This window comes from Geotrypetes seraphini, chromosome 10 (assembly GCF_902459505.1).
Source record: "Geotrypetes seraphini chromosome 10, aGeoSer1.1, whole genome shotgun sequence".
Taxonomy (NCBI): Eukaryota; Metazoa; Chordata; class Amphibia; order Gymnophiona; family Dermophiidae; genus Geotrypetes; species Geotrypetes seraphini.
In genome coordinates, this window is record NC_047093.1 from 109,552,144 (window position 1) to 109,577,204 (window position 25,061).

At 42.1% G+C, this 25,061-nt stretch overlaps 1 protein-coding gene across 4 annotated transcripts in view; it reads left to right on the top strand.

Annotated features, from left to right (window-relative positions):
• The window catches only part of LOC117367721 (cholesterol 7-desaturase-like), a 132,840-nt gene that overhangs the window by 14,770 nt on the left and 93,009 nt on the right, over positions 1-25,061 (top strand). For all 4 annotated transcript variants that reach the window (XM_033960573.1, XM_033960575.1, XM_033960574.1 and 1 more), the window contains exons 3-4: positions 17,066-17,244; positions 17,427-17,552. In XM_033960573.1, coding sequence (XP_033816464.1) covers positions 17,066-17,244; positions 17,427-17,552 — 305 coding nt within the window. The remainder of the gene's footprint in view (positions 1-17,065; positions 17,245-17,426; positions 17,553-25,061) is intronic.

The following is a 25,061-nucleotide window of genomic DNA, read 5'->3' on the forward strand; positions in this document are numbered from 1 at the left end:
CCCTCTTCCGATGGTCTATTGCCCCAGAAAGTTGGAATCGGACGAATTGTATTTTCCATTGGTGTTAGAAATAACTGAAGAGCAATTAGAATAAACAGAGGGACGTATGAGTTTAAATATGGAAGCGCACCAAGGAAGCGCACAAAGGAGCGCATCAAGGAGCAGGACCTGCTCTTTAATCGCGTTCCTTTGGCGTACGCTGCAAAGGAAGCGAAATTAAGTAGCATGTACCGGAAGTCAGCTGGGGTCGCACGAAATGCTGTTAAAATCTAAAAACAACAAAATAAAAACAGATAACTTAAAAACAATCAGTTAAAAAGCATTGAGAAAGAACAACACATTAATAGTCAAATTTTACACCTTTCCTTAAGTGATCCCATCCCTTGTGTTCTTACCTTAAATGTTCCTCTTTTTTTTTTTTTCTATAAATTGTAATCCCTCCTATTATCCATTTGTACCAGTTTGTAATAGAATAAAAATGATCTGTATGTAATGTCTTATTTTATCTTATTTTGTACACCCTGTTTTCTTTTTATGTAACGGAAACATGTTATACGCATTGAAATATATGACATTGCGTAAAAATCAAATTCTATTAAACTTGAAACTTAAACTTGAAACTTGTATTAAAGTGAGGAGTGCAGGTAAAGTGCTCAGTACTTGTGCAGCAGTTGATGTTCAGCGTGCGCCGCAAAGGAAGCGAAATTAAGTAGCATGTACCGGAAGTCAGCTGGGGTCGCACGAAACGCTGTTAAAATCGGAAGTCAGCTGGGGTCGCACGAAACGCTGTTAAAACGGAAGTCAGCTGGGGTCGCACGAAACGCTGTTAAAATCGGAAGTCAGCTGGGGTTGCACAAAACGCTGTTAAAATCTAAATGAGTGGCTTCTGGAGAGTGAATCTTCTTAATCAGCAGTTCTGTGACCAGCTCTTCAGGGACACTGAGACCCTTATTAAGAAGGTCCTGAATCTTTATGCCATCTGTTCCAGAATTGATATGCTGGGTAATGACCTCTTTAGCTTCAACAAAGATGCAGTTCCAAGTATGTGAAAGGCTTCTTCCTAATTAAAAACTAAAGTACAAAAGAAAAGACATTTCACATCAACTTATTAGAGCTCAGAGCAATTCTAAATGCTCTTCAAACCTTTCACAGCTGCCTTTCCAATCAAGTCCTCCTGGTTCGCACAGACAATAAAGTGGCGATGTATTAAATCAACAAGCAAGGAGGGACAGGCTCTCTCCCTCTGTGTCAAGAAGCCAAGTACATTTGGAACTGGGCGATTGCTCGAAACATGTTTCGCAAAGCTGTGTATGTACAAGGGTCTCAGAACACTCTAGCCAACAAACTCAGCAGATTTCTTCAACTGCATGCGTGGACTCTGAACTCCACAGTATTATGCCACATTTTTTCACTGTGGAGAACTCCTCAGAGCTGTTTGCCTCTCCCCACAATCACAAATTGCCTCAATACTGTTCCAAGCTGTATTCTCCTCAACGTCTGGAAACAGATGCTTTTCTTCTGGATTGGACAGACATGTTCCTGTACGTATTTCCATCAATCCCTCTCATTCTCAAGATGTTGGTCAAACTCAAGACAGTCAGCCACCATTCTCCTGATAGCTCATTGGTGGCCCAGACAACCCTCGTACTCCCTTCTACTTCAGCTGAGTGCCAAGGATCTGATTCCCTTACAAATCTTTCCTTTTCTGTTCACTCAGAGTCAAGGGTCTCTTTTACATCCCAATCTGAAATTGCTACACCTCACAGCTTGGTACCGCTCGGCCTGACTTCAGCAGATCATAATCTGTCTGACGCAGTACAAGCTATTATAGCTGCTTCTAGAAAGCCCTCTACTCAGCAATGTTATCAACAGAAGTGGACATATTTCAATACGTGGTGTACTCTCTACCACCAAGATGTTCCATCTTTGTCTCTATCATCAGTATCGGGTTATCTTCTCCATCTTTCCAATTCTGGACTAAACACTACTTTGGTCAGAGTTCACCTCAGTGCTATTAGTGCTTTCTACATTCCTCTGGCCTCGGGGAGGAAGTGACGTCACTCTACTGAATGGCAGAGTAAATTTTGAGCTCCGACAGGGCTTGCTGACAGTCGATTAAACAGTTTCCCGAGTGCGGCATTGCTCCCAATCGCAAGTACCTTGGTGGTTGGAATGCATGGCGAGTCGCCGCCGGTTGGAAAAGTTCCGTTTTAGTGAGGCTATGAGAAGTAAACGGACAGCAAAAGTGCCAGGGTCACCAGCGGCAAAATCCAAGATGGCATCTCCAGGGCAGCCTCCACAGCCACCGGCTTCCAACGTGCAGGACGATTGTACTACGGCTTTGCAAAAAACATTGGAAACCTGGTTCCAGGATTTAAAAGCTGAAATGAAAGGAGTTTGGGAGGATCTCAAAACTGCGCTGGCCAAGATCAGGGCGGAAGTGGGAGACTTGGGCGGTCGGGTTGAGGCCTCCGAACAACACATGACAAAATTAGAGGAGGAAATGGCAGATACTAAGACTGTGATGGCCATACAAGTTCGGGAGCTTGCAGAACTCCAAGAGCAAATTGAGGACTTGGAAAACCGGTCCAGGAGAAGTAATTTGCGCTTCAAAGGTATACCAGAGAATGATCAACATCGAGACAGTATGGCGATGGTGAAGGACTACTGTAGTCAGCTCCTGGGGCCCGAGGAGAATGTGAGTTCAACATCTATTGTATTTTTGAGGGCACACCGCAGCCTGGGGGGTGGGCAGACAAGGCACCCCGAAGGACATTATAGCCTGCTTTGGGGATTATCTCCTTAAAGAAAAAATTCTCCAGGCAGCTCGGAAACGACCACAATTCCAATGGAATGAAATTATCGTGGAAGTTTTTCAAGATCTGGCTTTCACGACCCTGCAGAAGCAAAGGGCTTTTCGAGAGGTGACCCAGGTTCTGTGTGCGTTATCACTGGCTGTTCCCTTTTGGACTTTGGCTGACGGTGAATGGAAAGTCGCACAGAGTGGATACTGTGGGATACGCATGGCTCGCCTTGAAAGACCTGGGTTGCAACAATCTGCCTAATGTTGCAGCTGGGGCGACGCCGAAGAAAACGGGGAGACCAGTGGAGGGCTGGCGCACAGTTACCCGGTCGACTAAAAAGATGCCTCTGCTGGAGACCTGAGTGCTTGATGGAGTCCTGGAGCATAGAATTGGATGGTGCTGTTGGGGGAGTGCCAGTGTACTTTGGGGGACTCTATCCTTGAGGACTTGGTTGCATGTTCAGTATGTTTGGAGTGTGTTTCTGGTTCTATAGAGGGTTGGATTAGGAGTGTAGGTAAATTAATGAGGTGAGTGTGCAGATGTGTGTTATGGGACATATGTGGTGATGATACTTTGTGCAGGGGACCAAGAAGGAGAAGGATGGGATGACAAAGGATGGGGTGGTGGGCGGGATGGAGAATTAGGAGTTTAATCATTAGAGGTGGGGTGATGCTGATATTGTTGGGGGTTGGGCATGATTGTGAAGTGTGGGGTGGCAGTTGCCTTTGGGGGGAGACTTCATTCTTTCTCGTTGGCTGATCTGGCGGATGCTGGATCAGCAGATGTGGGGGGAGGAGGGGAGGGGAGACTTTTGGTAAAAATGGGGGTGGGGGGAGGAGGGGGACAGGGTCTGCACGAGAGACACTTAGGATTGGGTCTTGGAACATTAATGGGATGAACAGTCCAGGGAAGAGGAGTATTGTTTTTCAAGAATTGAAGAGAATGGGTTGAGATATTTGTCTTCTGCAGGAGACTCATTTAAGGCCCAGGGATGTAGCTTTCTTAGATAATCCAGCATTTGAACACGTTTGGACACATCAGGGTCAGGATTCTGCCAAAAAAAGAGGAGGGATTGTGATTTTGGTTAAAAGGGGCTTGGGATTGGTTATTGAACAGGTCTATAGGGATCCTCAGGGGAGATGCCTTGCATTGAGAGGGACCCTACAGGGGCAGAGAGTGATGATAGTGAATATATAAGGCCCTAATGTTGATCAGGCAAATTTTTATCGTAATTTGCAGAGTGAACTGATCTCATTCCTTCAGGGGGGTGGTATTCCTGGGGGGAGGATTTTAATGTGCTTCCAGATAGGCGCTTAGATCATTCTAAAGGGGGCAGCGGTTCTACCCGGGGGAACACTCGGGCTTTTTGGGTATTCATGCATGCTTTGGGGTTGGTGGACTGTTGGCGTCTTCTGCATGGGACTCAACGTAACTATACTCATTACTCTTATGCTCAATAAATGTACACCAGGATTGATGGAATTTGGGTTCATAGGAATCAATGGGGAAAGATAAAGGGGCCAAGATTGGGAGTATTCAGGTGTCAGATCATGCCCTGGTGTCGGTGGAGTGTGATGGGGTGGTGCCAGGGGGTGGTATCCGATATTGGAAACTGAATGACTCGCTACTTAATGCATCTGATGTTCAAGTGGAGATCCTTCAAAGTATAGCTACTTATTTGGAGTTTAATGACACAGGGGAGATGTCTGATGGAATTATTTGGGACGCTTTGAAATCTGTCTTGAGGGGGGTCTTCATTAAGTGGGGAGCTCGATTTAAGCATCGGCGAGCTCGATCTCAGTTATGTTTATGTGAACGTCTCCTTTCTTTGGAGCTGCAGCATAAGCGCTTCCCAGACTAACAGACGCTGGTGCGATTGCGTCAGGTGCGGGGGGACTTATCACAGCTTCAAATGGAAGAGTATGATCATCTGCGAGAACGCTTTCACTCCTATCTGTATGAGCATAGTAATAAGTGTAGCAGCTGGCTCATTACATTAAAATAAAGCAGGTAAGGTGGTTCTCCGCAGCCATCCTAAATTCCTCCCAAAAGCAGTCACAGAATTTCATCTCAATCAATCCATTGTGCTACAGTTTTCTTTCCAAAGCTTCATGCTCATCCTGGAGAAACCATACCCAACCTTAGGCAAGCATAAGTGTCCTTAGGTGCCTCCCTACACCTGCGACAGACACATATAGTGTAGGCGGCCTGCCTCGGGGTTTCCTTGTAGAAAATGTGCTTTCTTTCCCATAGCCGGTGCAAAAAAACCACTGCTTGGCCCACCCTCTTTCCAACGTCATCAATTCCCCAGCAGACAAATGAGTTTCCAGTATCATATATATCCACCTCTTGCTGCTTTAAAAAATTAAGCGTTTTTTTCCTCTTAACAGGATGATTGAGGCCATTGACATTTAAAGAAAAAAATTTAAAATTCATTGCAAAATTTCAAAGAAGAAAACCAACAAAAGTATACCAAAAATCCTTTTTTTCCCCAAAAGCACCCTTTGCTCAATACACATCCTTAACCTCATAATAAAAATCCCCTGTTCTCCCCCCAATTCCCTATCTCCTATATCATACGATTGCTTGAAGACATACTTTTAGACTAACAGCCAGAACCTCCCCCCAGGCAATATAATTAATTACTTCCCCTTATAAAATTAAAATTAATCAACCCCTATAATATTGAACTATCCATTATACCCAAAATATTTAATATATGTCTGAATAAATGAATAAATAATACTAAATGGTGAATAATAAATAATGGATTATAACAATAAGATAAATTACATTCCTTATACTCATGGAAATTCCTTAAATTAATGAAATTGCTTAAACAACTATAATTGGTCCATACAACCACTGAATGCTCTATATAATTCCCTAAGTCTATCTAAAACTCCCCTCTCCTTCAGTTACATCAGTAAGATTAAATTAGCCCTTGAAACATTTAACTAAAATACCCCCATACACAAGGTTAGTTAAAAATCAATAGTATTAAATCAATGAGCTCTGAAACCTAAGATTTTAAAACAGATATCAAAAAATAAGATTAAGGGCTCCTTTTACAAAGGTGCACTAGAGGTTTTAGCGCGCGCTTAAGTGTGTGCGAAAATGCCCCACGTGCTAGCTGCTACCACCTACTTTTAAGCAGGCAGTAGTTTTTCAGCTAGCGTGCGCTATAGCATGCACTAATCGTGTGTGTGCGCTAAAAACGCTAGCGTACCTTCGTAAAAGGAGCCCTAAATATCAAGATTTGTTTAATCCTTGAAGCAAATACAGTACTTAAAATTCCTTATAGTAATTATACTATTACCCTTAATCTATTTAATTTGATAAGAAATTTAAAACTTTTCTTATACTTGAGGGAATCTTTAAATTAATAAGTTGCTTAAAGAAAATATATTTGATTAGGTTAAACATTAATGCCCTATACATTTTTGTATGAAATGTTATAAAGAATCTTCTACAAAGCAAATTGTGATAGATAATTAAATATTCATAAAAAGTGAACAGATAAATAATAAAATATAATAATAAAATAAAGTTAATTCCCTATATATGTGGAAATTCACTAAATTAATGAAATTACTTAAACTAATATAACAAGGTGATAGCCTCTTCCTCCAATAATAAGAGAATAAGAGTGAACAACTGCCACAGCAACACATATATTAGGCACTTGCTTTTCTTTTTCATTTTCTTCCCCTTCTTCCTTTATTTCTTTTCTTCATCCTTCTCTTCTTTTTACTTCACACTAGAATCGATACTCTCTGGGTGCCAATTCCCCTCCACCCAGCCGTCTCCACAGCGAACTCCTCTGCAGTTCTTTGTCCCCCACAACCGCAGTGTAGGTTGCCACTTTAAAATCTGGGAGCTTCTTGAAGTGGAAGGAATGCCTGACTTAGGACATCAACGAAATCTAACACGCCTCTCATGCAGCTGCATTTCCCGTTGAGTGCCATGCTTTTCTCCAGGGGATTAAAATGACCTGAAGCCCTTGGTTCCTGTCAGATAAGGGGCTGAAGATTCCAATAACCAGCCCTTCTTCCATGGAAGCAGTCCGATAGTCTTGCAAAACATCCTGTATCATATTTTGCTTTCACCACTGCCTCGAGTGTCCTGCATACACACTCGATGACCTGTGCTGGAAAAGTTGCACTTTTAAGCATCGACATCACTTCCGCCTGGCAGCACAGACACAGCACCACAATCTGCCCCGCACAGCCTCGAGCTCCGAGCCCCAGTGATCACTGCCGCTGCTTCTGAAGCCCAGGCCGAGCTGCGCCCAATCCGTCCCACACGAGGCGGTGTCAAAGGGCACAGGAAGAAAAAAAACCAAAAACAGTGGCGGAGTGCCTGTACGGGAGGCCAGAAAAGTGGACATCAATACTCACAGCACTCATACCGGAACCACATGGAACAAAGGTAGGTAAAGGGGCATCGGCCATATGTGCAAACTGAGCCTTAGAAACATAGAACATGACGGCAGAAAAGGGCCACAGCCCATCTAGTCTGCCCACACTAATGGCCCACCCCTTAACTACCTCCATGAAGAGATCCCACATGCCAATCCCATCTTTTCTTAAAATCTGGCACGCTGCTTGCCTCAATTACCTGTTGTGGAAGATTATTCCAGCGATAAACCACCCTTTCGGTGAAGAAATATTTTCTGGTGTCGCCATGAAATTTCCCACCCCTGATTTTCAACGGATGCCCTCTTGTTGCCGTGGGTCCTTTAAGGAAAAAGAGATCCTCTTCCACCTCGATATGGCCTGTGACATATTTGAACGTCTCAATCATGTCTTCCCTCTCTCTGTGTTCCTCGAGTGAGTACAGCTGCAACTTACCCAGTCGTTCCTCACACGGGAGATCCTTGAGTCCTGAGACCATCCTGGTGGCCATTCCCTGATCCGACTCAACTCTCCGCACATCTTTTTGATAATGCGGCCTCCAGAATTGTACACAGTATTCCAGATGGGGTCTCACCATGGATCTGTACAACGGCATTATGACCTCAGGCTTACGGCTGATGAAACTTCTATGGATACAGCCCATGATTTGTCTAGCCCTGGATGAAGCTTTCTCCACTTGATTGGCAGTCTTCATGTCTTCGCTTGACCCTTAATGCTCTTTAAATACTGATCCGATCTTTAAGCATTCAAACGGCACCCACTGCTTACTGTAGGCTGCATTGCCAGCTCCGCCCACCTCCCCCACCGTCACTAACTTCCCTCTGACATCAAGTACTCATCTGCTTTCCAATTGATCTAGTGGGCTGGAACTTCCTCCTTAGAGATCGAATTTTCTCCTATCAGAAGGCTTATTTGAAAAACAAACTAAAAAAAAAAACAACTGTCCTCGTGGTTCTGTGACAGTTAAGAATCCGGAGACAGTTGAAATGTCCAAATCCATATATTAAAATAAATAATTCAAAAACATTAAACGTTGAAATTCATCTTCAAACTCTCCAAAATCCAAAGAAAATCAGTAAATAAAGACTCAATTACGGCTGACAGGATTATCCATTCAATTCATCGGTGTTTCTTGTTGGGACAAAAACTCCTTCAGCTTTTCAGGGTCTTCAAACTGGTAGAATTTCTCTTTATAAGTAACCCTCATTAGAGCAGGATAGTAAAGCCCATATTTTGCCCCAATCTCCTTTAGTTGTTGCCTCAATTGTAGAAATTGTTTGTGAAGATTCACTGTAGCACTTGCAAAATCCGGGACAAACCATCTTTTGAGTCCTTGTAAGTCAAATTTTTTGTCTCCTTTGACACTCTTAAAATTTCCATAACATTCCGGAAACGTAACAGGCAAAATATTATTGGTCTAGGTCTCGACTAACCATTAGGTCTCATTCCTGGGATCCTATGTGCCCTTTCAATTTCTAATCGCACATTTAAGGTAAGGGGGAGTATTTTTGGTATGACTTCTTCTAGAAAAGATATAATATTCTTTCCCTCAGCATTTTAATGAATATCTCATTGAAAAAAATGTACCCCTCACCTGTAGAACTGCCCCATCACAAATCGCAGTCAGTTACATAATAACATAGTAAATGATGGCAGATAAAGACCCAAATGTTTCATTTAGTCTGCCCAACCATACATACAAATGTCAGAGGGAAGGCTTTCGGCTCAGCCGCGGGACGTGCAATGAACCACTGCCCACAGCTTTGTGCAGAGAAATGACTGTATCAGGAAGGCAGAGGGAGCCGGCCAGAAGGTAAACACCCGTGGCCGGCAATGAGCAAAATGCCACATCGCCCTCAAGCTGGGCCACATGAAACACCTCGCCGGGCCGCATATGGCCCGCGGGCTGGACACCCTTGGTCTAGAGCCCTTTGGAGACATGAACAACAGTGGATCTTTCGTCTTAATACCATGCGCCCTAACGGATTAAATAGGGAGGAGGAATGGTGTGCGTTCCTGTACATTCACAATATAATAACAAACAATAAAATTTAACAGCTGGTTGTAGGCTTCTCAGTACAGGACCTTTGAACTTCAAGTCTTTTTTTTTTTTTTTAAGCTGTGACGTCACCGCAACCAGTCTTTTCAAGCTTCAATTTGATGCCGATTTTCGTGGGGCATCTTTTCTCATTACTTCAGCCTGAAGTTGATCGGAGGACTAATGTACCATCTAAAGTATCTTGTTTTGCTTAAAGAATTAAAAATTAGATTACTTATTGATTTGTAAAATACAATATAGGAGTTGGGACTTTATTTTTAAAAAGTCACTTTTTCACAGGTGTGTCTGCAAATAAAAAAGAAAAATTTATGAAGCTACATCTTGGCGTCCTGAAGTAGCATCTGCGAAATACGATTTGTGTCAAAGCCGGGGTTTACCACCTCTCTTTCACAGATAAGTGTTTGATTTTCAAATTAAAATATCTAAAGTATGTAAATATCTAAAATCTTCATACTAACATTGTGCAAGCTACTTGAAGACTTAGTGCTCTTAAGATATGCCATGATTAGAGAACAATATAGAAACATAGAAAAAGACGGCAGAAAAGGGCCATGGCCCATCTAGTCTGCCCACTCTAATGACCCACCCCCTAACTTCCTCCATTAAGAGATCCCACATGCCTATCCCATTTTTTCTTAAAAATCTGGCACGCTACTGGCCTCAATTACCTGTAGTGGAAGATTATTCCAGCGATCAACCACCCTTTCGGTGAAGAAATATTTTCTGGTGTCGCCATGAAATTTCCCACCTCTGATTTTCAGAGGTTGCCCTCTTGTTGCCGTGGGTCCTATAAGAACAAAGATGTCTTCTTCCACCTTGATACGGCTCGTGACATATTTTCTGGTGTCGCCATGAAATTTCCCACCTCCTCCTTACCTTCTCTGGTCTGGCATCCCCCTATCCCCCCCTCCCGTGGTCTGGCATTTCTTTCCCCTCATTCCCTTGCACCTCTCTCTTTCCTTCCCTCCCCCCTCTTGTGATCTGGCATCTGTCTTCCCCTTCTCTTTCCTCTCCTTCATTGCAGTCCAGCATCTGTTACCCTCCCCATGCTGCTGGGAACAAGAATGGTGAGCAAGCATTGGATTTCACTCAGGGGTTAGGGGGACTCTGGATAAGTGCATGGGCCACGCTGCGGTCTCTGTAGGCCACCACTGGCTTGTGGGTCATGCACTGAAGACCACTGCCATAGGCAGTCCACACAACTTTTTTTTGACCCAAGCAGGACGGGTTCATCCATCAATAAATGCACTTTAACTGGTTGGCTAGCATACTGACTTTCTTTCACTTACATCCCAGGCTGGGTTGACACTAGAGGATCATATCATTGCTCACGATGTTGGAGCTATGATTGCATTGGTAGTCCACTTGAATTTGGCCTTCATAGAGGAGCTTAACAAATCTGCAACAAAGTCTTCAGTCCACACGTTCACATCACATTACTGCCTTGAGCAGGATTCCTCTACAATAGCTGTCTGGGTCATATAGTTCTGTAGAACTTGGTTGGGGTTTACAGTTCAAATCACCTCCCTCTCTCACCCCCCGGACTGTTTTCTGTTTCAGGCAGTACCTACACAACAGAAACATGTATATGAGATTAATTAGTTTTTAGTGGCCTGGCCTGTTGCAAGCCACTGTTGCCTATTGTCTGTTGGTTGTTTTTGTGTAGGAATGTGTGTGTGCCTGATAGCTAAGGGTTCTCATACGTGGTAATCTGTCCTGCTTGCTCAAGGAGAAAACAAAGATACTTAACTGTAGCAGTTGTTTTCCAAGGATGATAGGACATATTACAGCATACCCTCCCACCTCTCCTGGGAGTTGTATTCCCTCAGGGTTTGTATTCAACTACCTGGTCTCATGTAACTGAAGCATAGGCATCGGAACGAGGGACCTTGACCTCCCCAAAAATTGCCACTTTCATCATCCCTGGTGGTACTGAGGTGCAGTGGGAAGGAGCAAGCTTTCTGGCTCCTATCCTACTGCTAACCCAGCCAGTTGTGGCTGGTTTCTTCGGCCGCTGAGAGGCAATGAGCGGGAGCGCACTTTGGCGCTCCTGCTTGGCACTCAGCAGCTTGTTTGACTGGCTCCCATGAATTCTTGTCAGCGGGAGGGAGGGTGCAGAGTCTGACAGGAAGGACAAGGGAGGGTGAGGCTGACAAGGAGAGGCTGGGTGCAGGGGGTAGGGAGTTGGGAGGACAGATGCTCAGGGGGTTGGGAAAGACAGATAGTGCACGTACTGGGAGAGGGTTGGGAAGGACAAATGCACGGGCTGAGGGGGTATTAGGAAAGGAGAAAAAGAGAGATGCTGCACAGGTGGAGTACTGGGAAGGGAGAGAAAGAAATGCTGCCAGTGGAGGAGGGAAAAGAAACTGAGAATTGTTGGACATAGGTGTGTGGTGTGAGAGGGAAAGAAGGAGAATTATTGGACATGATAGTGGTGGAGAGGAGGGAGGGAGAAATGTTACACTGGGAGGGAGGAGAGATGACCCAAAGAAGGGAGAGACGTTAGACCATTGGAATAGGAAGGAGAGAGAGATGCCAGACCACAGAATGGAAGGGAAGGAGGGAAGAGAGAGATGCCAGACCGCAGAAAGGAGGAGAGAGATGTTAGACCTTGGGAAGAGGCAGGGAAGGAGAGATATATACCAGACTATGGGAGAGGAGAGAGATTCCAGGCTATGGGAAGGAGAGGAGAAAAATGTCAGACCGTATGAGGGGGGGAAGGGGGGAAGACAGATGTTTGACCATGGGAGAGAGATGAGATGATGCACAGCAATGGGTGTGACAGGTAAGAGATAAGAAGAAATGCTCCTTATGGATAGATGGGAATCTGAGAGAAGAAAGTGGGAGGAGATATGATACATAAGGATAGATGGGAAGGGAAGGCATGGAAAAGTAGATTTTGAGAAGAAAGCAGAAAAATGGAAGAAAGTTGAATGCTAAAAATCAATGCTAAAGATGGATGTATGATCCAAACAGACTGGGGATTTTAAATTACAGTCCACTTGAGGAGGCAATACTTTCAAAATAGAACAAAACACAAAAAAAACCCTCATCAATACTGGGCAAGTTTCTCAAATAGTATCTTCATATAACATTTAAAGGCTTTTAAATATTTAAATGTGCTCATAAGCTCTTCAGCAAGGCACCACAGCAGCGGTATAATGTCGCTGGAAAGGTGCTTGAATTTTAATCATAACACATTGGATGGAGCAAGGATACTTGCTTCTACTGGAGTGGCAAATGTTATGGCTCTACAAAAGTTGTTTAACAGTAGACCACTTATCTGAAAAGGTCAGTTCACGGCTCCAACACAGTCTGTGTTTCGCTACGCTAAATCAGGAAGCCGGAAGGATGAGCTTTTTATATTGATTTTATTTTCAATGTGCAGTGCCTAAGAAGAAGGTACAAGCGGAATAAAAATCACTAATGTAATGTAATGTAATGTAACAAAAACATGCTATGAAAATTGTGCTCATAGTTAAGAAACAAAATTCATTATATAACAACCATGTATTTAGAACATTGTTTTAGTCTGGCTGCAAGGCAGGTTACCTGAGTCCTTTGGTCTACACACTTGATGTTGAAAAAAGACGCCCTGGGGAACGGCACCAAACAGAGGCTGCAAAAAAGAAGCAGCCCAGCTGACGTCAGTAACCACAGGGAGCATGAGGACCCGCCTCTCTTACTGCTCAGGAGAGAAGACTCTTACTATGATTGGTCAGAATGATATGCAGTTCAGGAGAGAATTCAACTATATGACAGCACAAGTGTACAAAGCTCAAAAGCAGAGAGAGGAAGAACCAAACGTTAGGAAGCAGGAACTTTGTACAGAACATTATAAAAAAACCTTCCAGACAGGAAAAATCATCAGAGCAGAATAAAAGATTACAAAAATGCACACCACTCAACCTCTTTGTTTAAACCTGCAGGGTGTATGGATTGTAAGCGGTAAATCCACCGCTGTTCGTTCCTCCATAGTGTTCTAGCTAGATCCCCTCCTCGGGGCAGAGTAACTGTGTCAATGATAAAAAACTGCAAATTGACAGCTGGTGCCCTAGATCCCTCCAGTGCTGCACCAGAGGGGCTTCTGTTACTCCTTTGCATATTCTGCTGAGATGTTTGTGTATGCGTACTCTTATAATTCTAGTGGTAGAAGATATACGTGGGGTGTACCACTAGAATTATAAACAACTTTTGTATAGCCATAACATTTGCCACTCCAGTAGAAGCAAGTATCCTTGCTCTATCCAATGTGTTATGATTAAAATTCAAGCACCTTTCCAGCAACATTGTACCACTGCTATGGCGCCTTGCTGAAGAGCTTATGAGCACATTTAAATATTTAAAAGCCTTTAAATGTTATATGAAGATACTATTTGAGAAACTTGCCCAGTATTGATGAGAAGGTTTTTTTTGTGTTTTGCTCTATAAAGATGGATCTATGGCAGAAAGTGAAGGAAAGAAAAACAGCAAATGGATAAGGTGGTCCTGGATACACAGTTAAGCGCACAGACAGATGGAAGTGCAGCCAGAGACTGGGAAAGATGGTTTGAAAACCAAAATCACCAGGCAACAAAGGTAGGGGAAAATTATTTTATTTTCAATTTAGTGATTGAATAGTGTCAGTTTTGAGAAGTTACATCTGCTGTCTATATTTTGCATTGTAAAGGAAGAAATGCTTTGTTTCTATTTCTCTGGGGGTTGTACTGCATGCAGAGTCTTGCATCTAAGGGTTTTGTTTGTATATATTAGTACTTTAGTTTGTGGTTCTGTATTTGCATAGGGGTTATCTGTGTTCTGCATGTGTGACCAAGGCCAGGAGTTCTGGTAGAAATGAATATTGAGAAACACACAGTGTGCTTTGCGTAGTTTACCTTTATGTATTATTAATAAGATTATATTGTGTGTATATATGGAAAATGAATGGAAAAATGGTATTACAATTAGTACTATTATGGGGCGGGGTCTGGGCAGAGCTTATGGGCCCATCCAAACAAAAAAATGTTCTGCTGCCTATTTATTAAGTTGGGGCTGCCAAAACCTTCTAGAAATTAGTACTGGACAGTGTTAATGTTGGTGCTCTGTTGGATGGTATCATGGTAAAAAACAAAAACAAAATTGCAGTGTAATGTACAAGGAGCAGGACTTTAATGAAATATCTTAAAAGCACATGTAGCACACATAAAAATCTAGTTCTAGTATTCTTGTGGACCCTTATTTCCATTTACCCAGGTGGATTATCAGTAAACAAAGTTTTCTATGCAAAATGTACACCTTATGGCATACAAATAAGATCAAACCAATGAGAACATAAGAATTGACGCTGCTGGGTCAGAATAGTGGTCCATCGTGCCCAGCAGTCCGCTCCTGCGGTGGCCCTTAGGTAAAGGACCAGAGCCCTATCTGAATCTAGCCTTACCTGCGTACCTTCTGGTCTAGCAGAACTTGTCTACCTTTGAATCCCTGGAGGGTGTTTTCCCCTATGAAAAAGAACTTCCTTATGTTTGTTTAGAATCTATCCCCTTTTAAATTTAGAGAGTGCTCTCTCGTTCTCCCTACCTTGGAGAGGGTGAACAATCTGTCTTTATCTACTAAGTCTATTCCCTTCATTATCTTGAATGTTTCAATCATGTCCCCTCTCAGTCTTCTCTTTTCAAGGGAGAAGAGGCCTAGTTTCTCTAATCTCTCGCTGTACAACAACTCCTTCAGCCCCTTAACCATTTTAGTCGCTCTTCTCTGGACCCTTTCGAGTAGTACCGTGTCCTTCTTCAAGTACGGTGACCAGTGCTGGATGCAGTATTCCAGGTGGAGTCACACCATGGCCCTGTACAGCAGCATGATAACCTTCTCCGATCTGTTTGAAATCCCCTTCTTAATCATTCCAAGCATTCTGTTTGTGCTTTTCGCCGCCACTGCACATTACACGGATGGCTTCATAAACTTGTCTACCAGTACTCCCAAGTCTGTTTCCTTGGGTCTCTCTCCGAGTACTGCACCAGACATCCTGTATTCGTGTAAAAGATTTTTGTTACCGACATGCATCACCTTACATTTATCCACGTTAAACTTCATTTACCATGTCGCAACCCATTTCTTGAGCGTATTTATGTCCTGTTGCAGGTCATCGCAATCCTCCTGCATCTTGACTACTCTGAATAACTTTGTATCATCTGCACATTTAATCACCTCGCTCGTCGTTCCAATTTCCAGGTCGTTTATAAATATGTTGAAGAGCACAGGTCCAAGCACCGAACTCTGATGCACTCCACTGGTGACGCATTTCCAGTCCGAGTATTGTCCATTTACCCCCACTCTCTGTTTTCTTTCCGCCAAACAGTTTTTAATCCACGTGAGTATTTCACCCTCAATCCCATGGTTTGCAATTTTTCGAAGTAGTCGTTCATGTGGGGCCTTGTCAAACGTCTTCTGAAAATCCAGATATACAATGTCAACCGGGTCACCTATGTCTATCTGCCTGTTAACTCCCTCGAAACTGATCATGTGGTCCAAATGTATCATCAACATAATCCTCAAATCTCCCACTGGTATTAAATTATAGGGTCAATCACTAAACATTATAGATATCATTTCATTTTACATATCATTAACTGATATGTATATTGTGTAGTGATTGAGCCCCATGAATTAATACCAGTGGGAGATTTTGAGGCTTGCATTGATACAAGTAAGATCATCCACAGCATTTAAACTAATTTTTCCAATTTATTCAACTTAGCCTAGCCCTCAACTAAAAATGCATCCCTCAGTCTTGAAATTTGTGTGTGTGGTTTAGGGTGTTCTTTCTATAAGGACATTTGGTTTTCATAATGCTCTCCAGGTGTCCTTACAAGTCATCTGGTATAACAGAAATAGGATAGAGAAAGCAAAATTAATCAATATTTTGGCATTAACCAACTATAATTACGCAAATTAAAGTTGGAGATAAGTAACTTTATTTTAAATTACAATACTTTTCAGTCAAAACTGGACCAGAAAGAGCTCATTGAGGAAAACTGTTACAGCTACGAATTTTAGACCAGTTATGCAGAGTTATGTCTTATCACATCTAGACTATTGTAATTCTCTTTTTTGCGACTTGCCGAAGACTTCACTCACAACGCTTCAGGTGGCTCAAAATACCACTGCCAGGTAATAGCTAGATTGCCCCGTTATTCCCATGTTACATCTGTGCTGGCCGAACTTCACTGGTTTGCCGGTTGTTTGGAGAATACAATTTAAGCTTCTAACCTTGGTATTCAGATTTGTCTGGGATCTATTGCCTAAGGTGATTGCTTCTCTACTGCAGACTTATGTGCCTTTTTGTTCTTTGAGATCACAAGACAGAGCTTTTTTTGGCTGTTCCCACTCTTCGTTCTGTCTCCAAAGTTGCAAATTGATCACGTATGTTTTAAGTAGCCAGACCTTTACCATGGAACTCTGTTCCAGATTCTATCCATCTGACCTTTGATTTTTTGGCATTTTGGAAAAGTTTGAAAGCCCATTTTTTTGACTTGCCTTTTCAAATTTGGTTACTTTGTAATCTTGTAATTGCTTAGCTTTTTATTTTAAGGCACATGTGTAAGTTGTTTATTGTATGCTGTTATTTAATAATCTGCTATGTTTTGTTTGTTTATATATGTAATGTTTTGTTTGTATGTATCGTTATCCGCATAGATGGTTGCTATGTGTGCTACAAGTGACTTAAATAAATAGAGTTGACATCCAATTGTCTTTGTGGATAGGGAGGTGGATGGATTTGTCACACTGAGATGTATCTCTTACAGTACCAGAGTTTGCAAAGATTAAAACATGGCCATCTTGTGAAGTAAATGGAATGATATGTATTTGGTATCACTCTGATGGTTTGGCACCAACCTGGAGCATCCCAGAACAAGAAGAAATTACATCCAAAGAGTGGGTGTACCGTGGGCGCACAGAACACTATGTCGGTGCACACATTGAGGTAAAGTTGACAATACCTGCTTATAAGCACCTTGAGTTTGTTTTGGTTGTTAATGTGGTGGTCTTACCATAACCACACATTCTTAAAAAACTTGACTTCTGTTTAGGTGATGGGTAAAACATATGGACTCAAATATAGGATAGCAGATTGCCTGCTTTAATTCCACATTTGTGTTCTCTTAGGAAATTCCAGAGAATGGTGCAGATATTGCTCATCTCTCTCAGGTCCATGGCCCATGTGCTATTAGTGGAGTAGACCTGAGGTACACAAACTCCAAGCTCTGGAAGTTTGTCAAGCACACCTGGAAGGTAAGTGTACCTTTTTGGTTTTACACTAAATCAATTGCAACTATATTCAGAATTAAAAAAAAAAATCCAAAGGGGAAAGAAACCTGGCTCCTCATCCATACTTGAAGCTATTGAGCATTTGGTGTTAATCTGTTAAAATTATATGAATAAACTTTTAAAATAAAAATCTACTATATATATATATATATATATATTTTTTTTTTTTTTTTTTTCATATAAACCAAGATTGTTGGGCCAAAAATGGGGGTCTTGGCTTATATGCAGGTCAGTGCATACATGTCTTCCCCCCCCAGGCCTGCCGTAAGCCCTGGTGGTCCAGCAGTGGGGCCGAGACAGGAGTGATCCTTCCCGCCTCCTGTCCTGGTAGACTCTGACACATCCCACATCCCTTCCACCTTCCAGACTTTTAAAAAACCTACCTTTAAAACAATTGTGGTCCAGCAGTGAACCAGGGCAGGAGCGATCTTCCTACACTCCTGCCCCAAGCAGAGTTGCTATCTGAAATGGCTGTTGCAAGTTCTCACAGCAACCTTGCAAGACCATGGGAACTCACAAGGAAACCATGAGAACTCATGACAGCCATTTCAGATAGCAGCTCTGCATGGTGAAGGAGCTTAGGAAGATCACTTCTGCCCTAGTTCACCACTGGACCATCAGGGCTTTAAAAAGGTAGGCTTTTTAAGTCTGGAAGGTGGGAGGGATTGTGTCAGTCGGCCGGGAAAGGCGGCGGGAGGGATCCCTCCTGTCCTGGCACACCAGGGCTTATGGCAGGCCAGGGGGAGGCCTGCAAGGCATCAGGGGAGGGAGGGAGGGAGAGGGGCTGGGGGCAGAGCCTGGCAGGGCACTTGAATATAAACCCCTAGTTTATATTTGAGTCAACCTTTTTTCCTCCTCTTTTGGGGGTAAAAGGGTCACCTCCGGTTTATATTCAGATTAATTTATATTCAAGTATATACGGTAGTTTAGGATGCCATGTTTCAATGAGAACATGACTAATCCTACCATCAGAACTGGAAATTCACACAGTGCTAGTAGCAGCATCACTATCTTTTAATGCTAGCCATCTTTAGTTGTCTTTCCCATGTGTACAAATTCACAAGTGCTTAGCAAATTGGCTGTCTTTCTGACTTGCCCTGGACCAGACATGTGCTAAAGGTTCAGTCTCTGGTAGTGAATACAAAATAAACATACACGATCTTGCTGGTTTATGTTCCCTTCAGCTAAAGCATGTCGTAATGAGATTTTTAGGAAAAACTTTGGCATTTCAGGCTAGTGCAATAAATTCATATTGGAATGTTCTTATTCCCCAAACCCAATTTTATTATCTATTTTGAGAAATGCTTAAAACTTATTTGTTTCAAAAATATTTGACTTAATTGCACTTCCTTATTCTGATATTTGATTCCTATTTATTGTATGTCCAATCTTTTCTCATTTTGAATCGCCTTTGAGAAATATTTTGATCTACTGTAATTTGTATTTTCCTGAGGAACATTTGATACCTGCATTGTAATTTGCTGTATGTCCAGCTCATCTTCTATTGTAAACCGCCTTGAACTGAAGGTTTGGTGATTATATAAGAACAAATTATTATTACAAAATAAACATTAAATATTTCCTGTGGCCGGGCCAGGCCCCAGGTGAGTGGGCAAACCCGGCTCGGACCGCAGGTAAGATTTATTTGTGCGCCTTTTGTATGGTGGGTATAACCGCGGGAAACCATCTTCATGTCATTCTTTAAGGAGAGAGGGAAGAATCAGAGTATAAAAGGCCACAACCATTGACCCACAAGCTTGGCTTTGAAGAATGCTGGTGTAGAAGGACTAAGGTTGAAATAGACACTAGAAAATGACATGGGATTATTTCCCCCGGTTATCCGCGGGGACGGGAACGGTGATGAATTTTGTCACCGTGTCATTCTCTACAGCCCTGCCTTACCGGCTGTGTGGGGCAAGCCTCCCTTTACCTAAGTCTTCAGCCCCACCCGAATATGCCCCTAACATCCTTTATCTTTAGTTCTTAGGGAGACTTGGAGAAATGAGGTTCAAAGAAACACTTTTCTTAATTAGGCACTGCTGCCTTATCATTGTTTGTAACCTCCCTCCGTCTCAGGTCTCTATGTCAGTGACTGGACTCCTTACAGGAAGGAAGGAAGCAATTACCCACTGCTCACTCCTATGTCCATGTCCTCCCCAAACACATTTTCTTCTGGGTCACCTTCACTATACATTTCCCATTCTGTGTCCAGGGAACTGGGGCTTTCCATCAAGTCATCCACTTCTGGCTTTACCTCCCATCCCCCTCTCTGCATGCTTGCCAGCTTTCCTAAACCGTTTTCTTCCTTAGGATAAACTTCCAGCCCTTCACCCCAAGGCTTAATGGGAAAGTTACTGTACCTCCCTGGAGTTAGACTTTCCTTCCTTGTGGGCTGGCCTCCTGAAAATCTTCTTGACTGGGGAGTAGGAGAAGTGTGGAAACTGCTCTTCATATATGGTACCCTGCTTTCCCAACTGGGAGCAGCTGTGCCTCTCCCCTGCTCTCCTTGCACATTTGCTACGAGCCTGAAAACTATGGTGGCTGACTCCACCCCCTTCTGGGTTGATCTCCTGTTTCACTCTAGCTCTGGGAAAGGAGTACTAGGGGATAGGCTCTGTTTACTGTGCCCTCCCTGCCTGTATTTCTGGCTGTGACCTCACCTGCCTTTTCTCCCTTCTTTCTGGCTATGCTAAATTGGGGCTTTTAGCAGGGTGTACAGTCTTTATTTTAGGACTTGAAGGTTTGAGGGCTGCACTTTTGACTGGGCTAGCAGCCTTTTCAACCGTGACAGGAGCTTCCCTGTCACAGTACTTAACATAATCTACCAATAAGTGTATACTCAAGCACATGTGTACAGAACACAACTTCAGTATCATAGTAAACTGAATACAAAAAGGCCAAAACCTGAGATTCCGGAACTTGGAGGCTGAGTGGATGGCTGGCTAACAACTGAGCTCCCTCCTCTGAGCATCAAATACAGAACTTAAAAGAAATAATTTTTACCCTATTTTGGAAAATATCTATTAAAATGACTTCCAACAAACAAAAGATACAAGAAATTCCAGCAAAATCTTTGGGAAAGAACAAAAGACTAAAGGAAGACCCACAGACATCTAATGGAAGTTCACTACCTATGGATGCATTAGATATTATAGAAGTTACAGAAAAATTGGAAAACATCAACTTATCTCTGATGGAGATGAGGAAAGAAATGAACAATATCAACAGCAAATTAGATATAATAACCAACAGAATTGACAAAATGTAGAGTAGAAAGGATAGAATATATACAACAAGAAAATAAAGAGGATCATAAAATATTACAAGAAATGAAAAAGAAGCTGACGGATCTTGAAAATCGTTCCAGAAAACAGAATTTAAGAATAATATGATTAAAAGAAGGTATTGAGGGGAAAAACATGATTACTTTTCTAGAAGAAATTATACCAAAAATTCTTCCACTCAAATTAAAAACGTCATAGAAATTGAAAAAGCACAAAGAATTAGATTAAAACATCACATAATCAAGGTAAGCCAAGAACAGTAATTTTTAGATTAATGAGATTCCAGCATGTTCTTGATATTTTAAAAGCGGCCAGAGAAGCAAAAAATATAGTATATAAAGACTCTAAATTGCTCTTCACCCCAGATCTGGCCAAAGAAACTATTCAAATAAGGCAGAAATTTTTACAACTTAGACAGCCATTAAAAGATCTGGGAGCAAAATATGGATTGTTCTATCCAGCACAAATGAGAATTACTTATAAAAGATAAGTTTCATCTATTTGAAAACCCAGAAAAACTTAAAGAGTTCTTATCTTCTCAAGAAACACCTATGAACTGAGAATTAAAATAATGGTAAGTCTAAAAAACTAGACTTGAAAATATAAGGAATTTAGAACTATATAAATAAATGATTATATATATTAATATTTATTTTAACATTAAAGAGGGCCGCTACAACTGACTTTCAACTGATTTGGATCTGTTTGGAATTAGAAACATTTTAAAACAGGATAAAATTCTAAGTTAGAACAGAAATACCTGCTGATGTAATTGAGGTGTTCAGGAATGTGCTGACATCTGAGGAATCTATGGATGGAATCATAAGATCTTCTGGTTCTGAAGACTCCCCTCCACTTCTTTGCTCTGGAGAGTGATGCCCATCATGGTGGATTTTGTTGTGGGCCTCTGTCTAAAGAGGAGAGAGAGAGGAGAGACAGAGGAGGCTCGGAATATAATTCTAATATGGAGCCATGATGTCTGAGACTTCAATGGGGCCAAGATGACTGCATTAGATACTGTAGAGAATCTGCATAAGAAGAGATGGTATGACAGATGGGAGGTGAGCAGTGCTCTGTTTCTGCTGATGCGTGGCTTTGATCCGCTCAAACTGTATCATCCCTGCCCCTGGCCCCTGTTCTGGCCTCTGGCTTTTCCGATTCTGGGTTGGAAGAAATATGGAAGCGAACCTCACCCAACAGCTGCTGAATCGGATCCTCTGATGCCATGGTTGTGTTGACTGTGTGGCGGTCGCCTGGACTCGACTCCCAGATCCTTCATGCACGTTTTGAAGCTGGGAAAATGTCTTCTCGTTCCGCATGTTCAAGACCAAACGATCGGTGCTCGTCTGACTCTGGAGGAGCTGCGTGCCCGGCGACGGCGAGACAGACACTAGGGCGCATGGCGCCGGCCACTGCTGCATGGGCAAAGCGGCGAAGATTGTCAGGGCGAACCTCGGGTCGGAGGCTGAGCTAAAGGCCCTGACCCATTCGGTGCTCAAGAAGCTGCAGGAAAAACAGCTGGAGGTGCTCTTGCAAGAGGTGGAGTCCAAGAGGGGCGCCAGTTCCTCCTGCTTGCTCCTGCCTGGCAAAACCGACTACAAGCTGGGTCAGCAGTCCTACACACTCGGCAAAGTGTTCCAGTGGCCGGATCTCAGACATTTCTCGGAAGTGAAGAGACTGTGTGGATGTGAATCATACGGGGATACCAGCCCTGAGCTGCAATTCCACCACCTCAGCAGGCTCTATGAGCTAGGTATGGTTACATGGGGGGGGGGGAAATTCTGCAGAACTATAATGGACTCTCTACAGGCCATTTAGGAAAATATAGAAACCAAGCAATTGATGCCATAGATTCCTGCATCATACACTGGGTAGTTGAAAGGTGTATGATATGTACTCAAATTCATGATACTGTTAGTACTTTGACATTAACTTATTTTTAATTCATCAGATTATTTGTGGATACAATAGTGAAAGTCCTAGTTAATGACTTGAAATATATTTCTATTCTGTTGCCATAATATTAAAAAACAGGATCCTTAATTTATCTTTAATCTTATCTATTGTTTTGCCTTTTGTCTTTGTTTTGTTCTATTTCTATCATTTAAATTTCTCCAGAATTCTACTGTTCAACGGTTCCCCCTTCTGCATCTATTCCTTTCTCTCCTCTCTTCTACCTTCCAAAATATTTAGATCAATGCTGTCTTGTTAAAATGTTTATTTTTATTTTTTATTTTTCCTCTATCTCTACTTTTCACTTCTCTATTACCCTCCAGGTACTTTAGTTAGATTGTGAGCCTTCGGGACAGTAAGGGAATTTTTCAAGTACCTTTCTTATTTTTAATCTTAATGTATATTTTCTGTAAACCGCTTAGAACCTAACGGATGTAGCGGTATATAAGAAATAAATTACATTACATTAATTATTCATATTAAATCACTAATTTTATAGATATGATGAAGAATATATAAATTGATTCTACTTCTTAGGTAATTAATTATTTATGTGAATAACATTTAATATATATTATTTTTTATTATATGATTTGGTAAAGTTAATATATTCTATGGAGTATTTATTATTTAAAGAAAGTTTTAGTACATTTCATGAAAAGTGTTTAAATGGAATTCTTAGTGTTATGATCTACACCTGATTATGGAAATAGTTTAAATTAGAGATTTATGAAATATGCTGGAAAATAATTATTTTAATCAATTATAGTATTAACAGAAATTATATGGATTGTTTAATATCTATAATATAATGAAATAGGATGCTTAGGGGAGGAGTAGGGGGGCCAGTCTGATTTTATGTCTTCAAGTTTTCACAAACTAGAAAGGGAGGGATTATGGGAGGGAATAGGGAAGGAGTTTTGGGATTATAGAAATATAATAATTCAGAAAATAAGGGGAATTTTACAAAGTAATTTAAGGGAAATGAGATTTGTAAAGAAAAATTATAATAAGATAATATATTTGAAATGGTTCATGTGTTCAATAAATTTCTTAATGGAGCTTAAATTATTTTCGCTAAATGTTAATGGCCTCAACCATCCAATAAAAAGGAAGAAAACACTTATTTTGCAACCTATCCTTGAAAACAGGCATGATCCCGGAGGATTGGAAGATAGCCAATGTCACGCCCATCTTTAAAAAGGGATCAAGAGGTGACCGAGGAAACTACAGACCAGTGAGTTTGACTTCGGTTCCGGGGAAACTGACGGAAGCACTGATTAAAGAACACATCGATGAACATCTGGAAAGAAACGAACTTTTGAAAACAACCCAACATGGTTTCTGCAGGGGGAGATCGTGCCTAACGAACTTATTGCACTTCTTCGAAGGAATTAACAAACGGATGGACAGAGGAGACCCCATAGACATCATATACCTTGATTTCCAAAAAGCCTTTGACAAGGTGCCTCACGAACGTCTACTCCGGAAACTGAAGAACCATGGAGTGGACGGAGACGTACATAGATGGATCAGAAACTGGTTGGCGGGTAGGAAACAGAGGGTAGGGGTGAAGGGCCACTACTCGGACTGGATGGGGGTCACGAGTGGTGTTCCGCAGGGCTCAGTGCTCGGGCCGCTGCTATTTAATATATTCATAAATGATCTAGAAACAGGCACGAAGTGTGAGATAATAAAATTTGCGGACGATACAAAACTATTTAGTGGAGCTGGGACTAAAGAGGAATGCGAAGAATTGCAAAGGGACTTGAACAAATTGGGGGAATGGGCGGCGAGATGGCAGATGAAGTTCAACGTTGAGAAATGTAAAGTATTGCATGTTGGAAACAGAAACCCGAGGTACAACTATACGATGGGAGGGATATTATTGAATGAGAGCAACCAAGAAAGGGACTTGGGGGTAATGGTGGACATGACAATGAAGCCGACGGCACAGTGCGCAACAGCCGCTAAGAAAGCAAATAGAATGCTAGGCATAATCAAGAAGGGTATTACAACAAGGACAAAAGAAGTTATCCTGCCATTGTATCGGGCGATGGTGCGCCCGCATCTGGAATACTGCGTCCAATATTGGTCTTCGTACCTTAGGAAGGATATGGCGTTACTCGAGAGGGTTCAGAGGAGAGCGACACGCTTGATAAAAGGGATGGAAAACCTCTCATACGCTGAGAGATTGGAGAAACTGGGTCTCTTTTCCCTGGAGAAGAGGAGACTT